The 8,735-nt window shown below is 40.5% G+C and overlaps 1 protein-coding gene across 2 annotated transcripts; it reads left to right on the top strand.

The window, feature by feature from the left end:
• The first annotated feature begins 174 nt into the window (after positions 1–174).
• LOC111867097 (gastrula zinc finger protein XlCGF57.1) lies at positions 175–8,400 on the top strand. 2 transcript variants are annotated; one of them, XM_023856603.2, is made up of 3 exons: positions 175–394; positions 609–1,212; positions 6,096–8,400. In XM_023856603.2, exons 2-3 carry the CDS (start codon positions 686–688, stop codon positions 7,528–7,530), a joined length of 1,962 nt encoding a protein of 653 aa, XP_023712371.1. In that variant the 5' UTR covers positions 175–394; positions 609–685; the 3' UTR covers positions 7,531–8,400. The 2 variants fall into 2 exon arrangements, with proteins under 2 accessions (XP_023712371.1, XP_023712370.1); XM_023856602.2 differs by having other exon boundaries at positions 175–1,212.
• The last annotated feature ends 335 nt before the right edge of the window (positions 8,401–8,735 follow it).

Below are 8,735 nucleotides of genomic sequence, written 5' to 3' on the forward strand. Positions count from 1 at the left end.
CGAGCTACCGTACGTAGCGTCCGGCAGTGACGAGCTGAACGTCGAACCGTGGTCGAATTAAGTGACCCATGGTGCTGCCGTTGTGAATGTTGTGAGCACTGTTCAAGCGGTAGATGGCCGAATGAGTGCATAGCTAAAAGATTAGGAGCACAGAAATGAATTAAGGGTTAAGTTTAAGAGAACACCTCAATTATAATTCTCTTATTTCTTGACGTTAACGACGTTTAGTGCTGAAGCTGTTAACATTTCTGCTATCATTCCCAGGTTTGCAGAACAGTCTTTCATGTCAGGGAAATATGACGTATAAATATTGGTGTCATTGGAATTTAATATTTCGATATATTAAAGTAATCAGTATGGTTACTAATTTCACGTAAAATGGAAGTGTAAAATGGTAAGTTTTTCAGTTTTTTGATGTGTTTGTGTGCGAATGAGGAATTTTAAACCTGGTAATATTTGTTACTCATGGAAGAACATCGTAAGCTATCAAAGGTTTGGGAACATATGAGAGTGTTGCGTGCAATTCAGTATCTGTCGCTGATTACGGTAATTTTGTGTTTTCCTTGATAATGAATATTAAATTTTGTTTGTCTTTTCTGTATATTGAGTGCTTCCTGAGTCTGTATAGTGTAGTGAAAACTACATACAAAGTGATTGTGTAAAATGCTAACTGTTGAAAACGAACATGGAAAAGAACCCTAGCAAAAGTGACGAACTTGTACCCAGGACCGAAGATCGTAAAATGTCTAGAATGTGTTTGTTGAACTCGGAAATGGCAAAGTCTTCTTGTACAGTTGACGATCTTGTATCCAAAGTCGTTGCTGGTTCTAGTGACGTTTGTGATGATGTAGTAAAAGAAGAATATGAAATCTGTGATACAAATGGCTTTTCAAACACTGTGTTGTGTGGTGAAGAAGTTAATAATATGATGCCTTTGGAATGTGTGAAGGTTGAACTAACAGAAGAGAACAGTGAAACATATATTCAGAAAACTGCAGGCAGACAGGAGGAGCTTTCTTACAAGGACGGAAAATCATGTACTTCGGAAAGGAAGAGCAGTTCTATCACTTCTGGTGAAAAAGCTTCAAATATTGCAAATCAGGCCTCTTCGGAATCTGTTGAGGGCAGTACTGGAAGTAAGGTTAAAGTACAAGTAAATTCCAGCAGAGAGAAACGGAAAGTCACTGAAAACAAAGACAGCTCTGGCAATAGGTAAGAGCAAGTATTGTATAAATTATTTTTGTTTAAGAAGAATGCCGTCTTCTGGGATGTGGCGCCGTGTAGATCTAGTGTAAACTGACGTTTCAGAGGAACGTATCGCTGCAGCCACCTGCTCACGCTGTTTCCTCACTCGTGGATTTTTCTACCCTGAAGATGGAGGCGATACGTTCCTCCGAGACATCGGTTTACATTATAAATAGACGGCGCCACATCCCAGAAGACGGCATTCTTCATAGTCACTGTCGTGGCAACCTCAGATCATAAATTTATGTTTAGTTTGGTGTAAGCAAGTGGATAAAGTTGAGTCCAAGTACAGCCCCTTCCTCCTACTTACGATGGTAAATCAGAATAGGAGCTCAGTGTTCGGTTATAACTGGTTTTGTTATGTGTTTGTGTATAAAACCAAGTCATTCACAGGATGAAATAACTGTTATCAAGACCTTGGAAAGAAGTCCTATGGATTGACCCTTTCACATCTTCCTTCAGCTGTCTTTTAATGCATTTAACAGTTCTGTTATCAGGAATGTTGGTAGTGATAATCACATGATAATCTTTGCTTATGATGAACAATTCGGGCAGGAAGGGAATAGAACAGTAGCTAGAAAGGGCAAAGCCTTAAGCACTGTCATCCCCAAAATCATAATACAGATTTGGTTAGAATGTGTACCACTGCCTCATGTGGTATGGCTGAATACCAGTCTCTCAGCAAGGTGGCAGAAAACACTGATCCACACTTTCCTGCCATTTAAAATATTTATCTGACTACCGTATTTAAAAAATTTGTGACTGTGTGTAGGATAGCCTTGGTACTGTGACTTGCAAGTTTATCATTATTTTGTTACATGCTTGTTCTGGCCTTCATTGCCACAAAAAATTAGTTTTTTCTTGTTTTTTTTCATACTGTATTCTTAAACACACACAGGCCAGCCATCAAATAATGGAGAAAGTATCAAATTTAGTAAAGGAGCTAATAGTAAGGACTTGCTGATTATGTTGATCTTAACTTCTTTGGACATGGTTTGCCATTTTCCCTGTGCCATATTATTATTATTATTAGAGGGGGTGGGTTTCCCCATGCACTTAGACCAGTTATTGATCCATTGTGCATCCCCCTTTAATTTCTACTGTAGCCATACCCTACCAGTACTGGTGCGTGTTATCAGCCCCGTTTGGCCAACAAGGTTGGCCCTCGGTACCTGATATTTCCCCCATCTACCAGAGGCATTGGAAACTACTTGGGCAGGAAATGTGTTGCCTAATTTTGCTCAAAGGTCTCCTAGAGACATGAGGATCTTTTACGTGCCATAAATCTATGACACGGGACCCACGGCTTAGAAGTCCCTCCCGGAGGACTTGTTCCCTGAATTTTTTCGCCCTTAAAAATTCCACGACCTCCGCCGGGTTTGAACCTGCATACCTTGAGTCATGAGGTGGGAACATTACCCCTAGACTACGGAGGCCACTTCCCTGTTCCATAAGTGATTGAGTGAGAATGCTAGAAGCCCAAGAACTTACTGTCGAATGATGGATGGGAAATTAATCTCCAGCCACAATTTTTCAATTGTCAGTGACAGCCAAGCAACCATACTTTTCAGCCTGTAATCGCAAACCTGTCATATTTCACAACTCTTTTTCATTTGAAAAGTTTGTATAATATTAAGTGGGATGCTGTACATAGGAAATTGCTCAAAAACATGTTTTACTTCCTTATAGAAGCTGGCAATATCATGAGTTTTCTCTTCTGTCGCAGCATGAACATTCAGAACAATAATATCACACATCTTATTATTAACAAATTCTGCCCCTGTAGATATGATTCTCTTATTTTTTAAAAAATCATGTACCTAATTCATGATTATCGTACCCATATCCTTGAAAAAATGTATAATTGGCTGCTGGTTCAGTGTCACTCCAGTCCCATCTGACCTACTGTACTCCACAAAATCTGACTTATACTTTGCTGTTTCTTCTGCAGCTATTGTCAGTGAACCTGCTCTATAGAGACTCCTTACATTATTTGTGTCAAATCCTGTCCATTTCCCTTTGCTTGGGTCATTCCAGAGAATCTGTCCAAGCCCAAGGCATCATGTAACATTCTTAACATACTGTTTTATTTTTTTATGGTAAGGGTTTGTTAGCCCCTTGCTCAATCCCCAAGCTGGAGGACCAGCCCCTGTTGGATGTCTGTGACCATATTCAGTATATTTGCAGCTACCCTTCATATTTGAAGGTGATCACCTTCATCTGTAACCTGAGAATGCACCATGCCATGGTGACAAGGGAACCACTTAATGACAGCCTGCCCCACAGAAATAGTTTTATGAATGTTATAAAAATGATGTGTGTAAATACAAGAACCTAGATAGTGTGACGTGGATGGCATAGCGGGAGGTGGGGGTTGCGTGAACTCTGTGATCTCGTGAGTGACGTCACATACCCCCACTCCATCCATCAGTGTGCAATGCTCGGTAGACACCCCTTTCCCCGCGGTGACAACACGGGATGCCACAGTTGCTACGTAGCCATAAACAACTCCCAGCAGTGCTGCCCAGCAACGCCTTTGTAAACACGACGGGGAGTCCGTGCAACAACTGTTCCTAGGCAGTTGGTAAATACGACGTTATGCAACAGTGGTGCCTATTACATGACTGTTTTCTGTGTTGTCTGTAACGGGGCTAAATAAGGAGCAGTGAACACTATTCAAGAGTTAGTTACAAGTTAGCCAGGGGGTGAGTAGTCAGTCAGTTAGTTACAAGTTAGCCAGGGAATCAGTCACCCAGTCAGTTGTAGTCTAGCATTTGCAGGCCAAGTAATTGTAATACTGCAGATAGCAGTAGTTGTGAAACTGTAAATGGTGTGATTGTAAGAGCGAGTGTGAAATAAAATTCGCTATATCAACTACGGCGTGAAGTTATTTGTCACATTATACACCCAACACGTGACAATATGTTACTTGCAAATAGCCACCATAAGCAACAGAATTAGTTTATTGAACTGCAGTGTAGATATTTTTCCGCACATGCATACTACAGCAGAGGAGTGAAAGAATTATCGTGGATAGAGGGAGTTACAGTCACCTACATCCTTGCCCGACCTACATTAAGGAAGAAAGATGGACAGAAGTCTGTGTTGATTGTTTTGCTGACTCATTAATGATTCTGTACAAATGTCAACTTACAAGTCTGCACATGTATAGGACATAGTATGCAGGATGTCTGTGGAAGAATGTCCTCATTTTAAAAGTTATTATTGCGAAAATCAATACAGATACATGAGTGCAGTTTTCTCTGTATGAAAGAGAAAGTGAAAGTTTATTTATGCTATGTGTTGTACCAAGTTCATATGCACCAAAACTGAGCGACAGTGGAGGGATAGCAGCTACAAGTCAGCAGTTCTCTGAGAATGTCATCAAACCAACAGAAGGCTGCATGTGTGTGTGGTGGAACTTTCTGTGAGCGTTTGTAACTGATTTTGCTTCTGCCATTCACCATACACAGCCTTCTCTTGCTTTGACACCATTCTCAGAGAAACTGCAAACTGTCTTCCATGATCCCTCTGATGTCACTTGGTCAGGTATGTGCACTCGAGGTATATAACATAAATAAAGCTTTTGGAGTTTATCTCCAATATGGTGATAACTTCATCCTCTTTACTTCATTCATTTTCAAAGTAAGCATCTTTATAATGTGCTCATTCTTCCTTTGACACCTGTATTTTTCACTTCATTAACTTTTTTTTTTTTTTGGTTTTGATTAAATTTGTAATGAGGTATGATTTTTCACAGGGTTGTCCCAATTTTTTTTAGACCCAAAATGAACTTTTGCACATAACCAATTAAATATAATCAAATTAAAAGAGACGTTTCAGACAGCAGTTATAAATATTGAGATATATGTTCTGTGTACATTTTGTTAGTAAATGAGTTGTTTATGAGATATCTGCAGAATTCTGTGTTTTTGCACGCCTGTTTATATTCTCATTTTTTCTAATGTCTTTCACCACAGAAAGTTTCATGTTCCTGCGTTGTATAGTGCTAATGTTACTGTCAAAGTTGGAAGATTTTTTATGGCCAGTACTGTGGTAATCAAAGAATTTGCATAGTGGGGGGTGGAGTCCATTTGGGTCCACTCAGCACAGCAGCCACTGATTGGCCTATTGTACCTGCCCCTGGTGATTATAATGATGGAGAATTTGGAGGAATGAAGATTGGCAGGGGAAACCAAAGTACTCGGAGAAAACCTATCCCAGCGCCACTTTGTCCACCACAAATCCCACTTTACCAGACCCAGGTTTGAACCTGGGCTGCCGCGATGGGAAGCCAGCACCTAACTGCTTGAGCTATGGTGCAGCCTTAGTCAAAGAATGGAGAAATGTGTTTGGCATTAACATTAACCAGGTTTCATGGAGAGTAGCTTAAAGGTTTAAAAACTATATGAGAGGAACCACCAACAGAAGGAAGTCATATATATTAAAGAAAGTACATAGCAGTTCTGGTTTCTGATAGGATATAGACTGGCCTATAATTGTTATCTTGATTGAAATTATAGATATATGTTGAAACGTATCTGGTATTGTCAAGTACTGTATTTATGAGTGTTGTTCAAATGAAACCTGTTAATATGTTTGGTCAGATGAATACATTATGGTTATGATGGCACAATGGTTCCAGCAGCAGAGCTGGAAGTTCTTTGTGGAAGGGATCTATCAGCTGGTGTGTCACCAGAATGCTTGTCTCAGTGCCCATGGGGACTGCTTTTAACACCCTCTACCCCTTTGCCCAGAATAGTCTCCAAATGGGTTACATTCGAACAATCCTCATATGTTACAGTATTAATGTGATGCTATAAATAATGGGATTACTTCTGTCCTTACAGCTCAGAGGACAGCCAAAAAGCATCTGATACAGAAGACATTCGACTGTCAGAAAGGATTCGGAAACTAAAATCTAAAATTTCTGACAGAAGAGAAAAGAGAGGCATAAATAGGTCAGGTGTTTCAAAACGGAAGGCAGAGACAGTGGAACGAAAGAGCACTGCAGAACTTGCATCCCTATTATTCCAGGCACCAAAGAGAGGGAGGGCAACACAGCCAGAGGAGGGACCTCCTACATGCTCAATTTGCAACAGGACATTTTCAAATAAAACCCACCTGTATTCTCACGTCAAGCTTCATGATGGTTTGAAGCCACATACATGTGAGACGTGTTCGAAGGCTTTTGCACGGAAAGGAGATTTGGCCATACATATGAGGCGTCATACAGGTGAGCGACCATACGAGTGCCCTCAGTGCAAGAAAACTTTTGTGGAAAAGTCTCATCTCTTGCGACACACACGTAGCCACACAGGTGACAAGCGTCATGTGTGTCCTGTATGTGGAAGCGCCTTCTCAGAGCGAGCAGGCTTAGCAAAACATTTACGCTCCCACACCGGAGAACGTCCACATTTGTGCTCTGTGTGTGGTAAGTCATTCGCTCAGCGTGAATTTTTGATTAGACATGCACGCATCCACACGGGTGAGAGACCGTTCACTTGTGACTTATGTGGAAAATCATTCTCAGATCGTTCTACTGCTGTGAAACATGCTAGACTGCACACTGGCCTTAGACCATTTCCTTGTCCGCTATGTGGTCGCTGTTTTTCACAGAAACAACATTTGACAGGCCATCTGAAGACACATGCTGGTGAACGTCCCCATGGTTGTGAGGTATGTGGTAAGAAATTCGGTCGGAAGAGTGACTTAGTAGTGCACACACGACGTCATACTGGAGAACGTCCCCACAAATGTGAGGCATGTGGCAAGACTTTCCTGGACCGCTCACATCTTGTACGGCATAACAAAGTACACAGCGGTGCCAAGCCCCACGTGTGCCATGTGTGTGGGCGGTGTTTTGCAGAGAAGGGTCACTTGGATGGACACCTGCGAGTCCACACTGGGGAGAAACCCTACTCATGTGATGTATGTTCCCGCAGCTTTGCTGATCGGGGCACCCTCGTGAACCACATGCGTGTTCACACTGGAGAGCGGCCCTTTGGCTGTCCCATCTGTAGTAAGGCATTTGCGCAGAAAGGCTCACTGCTCAAACATGTCCGCATACACTCAGGAGAGAGGCCCTATTCATGCTCTGTGTGTGGGAAACGGTTTGCAGACAAAGGTTACTTTGTTAAGCACTCTCGACTCCACACTGGTGAAAATTTGCACACATGTGCTCTGTGTGGCAAATTCTTTGCACAGAAGTGTCATCTTATCAGACATGCCAAGGTTCATGGTGTTCAGCCTGAAAGTGTAATGATGCCAGTTGTTACTATATAAGCTTCTTGGTTTGTGTGGAAATAACAGCATTCCAAATGTCACTCTGTACTACCTACTGCTGATATGTCTCCTTTATTTAACTCTGTGTTCTTAAGCTTTTAATCTATTCATATGAATGATTTCGGTTTGTCTGATACTGTGGAACAGTGATAGGAGGAGGTATGATTTATAATGAGAAGTCTGTTATACCAAGTAAAAAAGCATCAGCACTTCTAATTTCTTAAGGTTACATATGTGGAAATACTATGGGGCCATTTTTCCAGAACTCATGGTAATGAGTGATTCCTAGGCAGCTGCCACTTCCTTTCTGCATCTTTTTGCACAAAATATATTTGCAGGAGTAAATAAAGTTATTGTTAAATGTTGCCCAGTACCTCTCCCTTGTTTGGAAGAGGAAATTCTGCATTCCAGAATCTGAGAACTGTATGTCTGAATAGAAAATTTATGCAATCTTGAGGCAAAGTGCTCAGCATGCATGCACAGAGTCATTCTAATTCATGATTTAAAAACAATGGCAAATGGTTGCAAGTCCTGAGAAAATCTTTTTAACTTCTTAATTCTGATAATACTAAAGATGAGGATGTTTAATTATTCTTCATTGCTTTCATGTGTATTTGATAACCACCAGACAGCTTACGATATGTTTGCATAGTGTAACAGTTCTAACACATATGCTCTGTTATTGCCTGGAGATTACATAAATTCATTTTGTTTAATTATCTGACAAATGGATGACTTATGGGCATAAAATATTTTATTTTTCGTCCATGATATGTATGTATTGACCGTCTTCTAGTGCACACAATCTCACATGTTACAACGTGCATTACAACGAATGCAGCCAAAGAAGGAGGACACATCACAAGACACAGTATACACAAAATATAAGAAGAATGACTCCCATAGTGGAAGAATAATATAATACGCGAGTTTGAAATAAGACGTATAAGATGATAAATCTTAACAAATTTTAATATATATAAATTTTATTATAGTACATGAAGAATATACATTTTAAATCATTTTATAAACGACACATGATGGCAAGCAGTGCAGTAGTTTAACGTAAATAACACACCTGAGGATGGCACAGTGATGCCGAAACATGTAGTGAAGTGACATGTGAGATTGTATGCACTAGAAGACGGTCAATACATACATATCATGGACGAAAATCAATGCAACAGGACTTTAAAATACAATAT

The sequence above is a fragment of the Cryptotermes secundus genome, unplaced genomic scaffold (genome assembly GCF_002891405.2).
Source record: "Cryptotermes secundus unplaced genomic scaffold, Csec_1.0 scaffold205, whole genome shotgun sequence".
Taxonomy (NCBI): Eukaryota; Metazoa; Arthropoda; class Insecta; order Blattodea; family Kalotermitidae; genus Cryptotermes; species Cryptotermes secundus.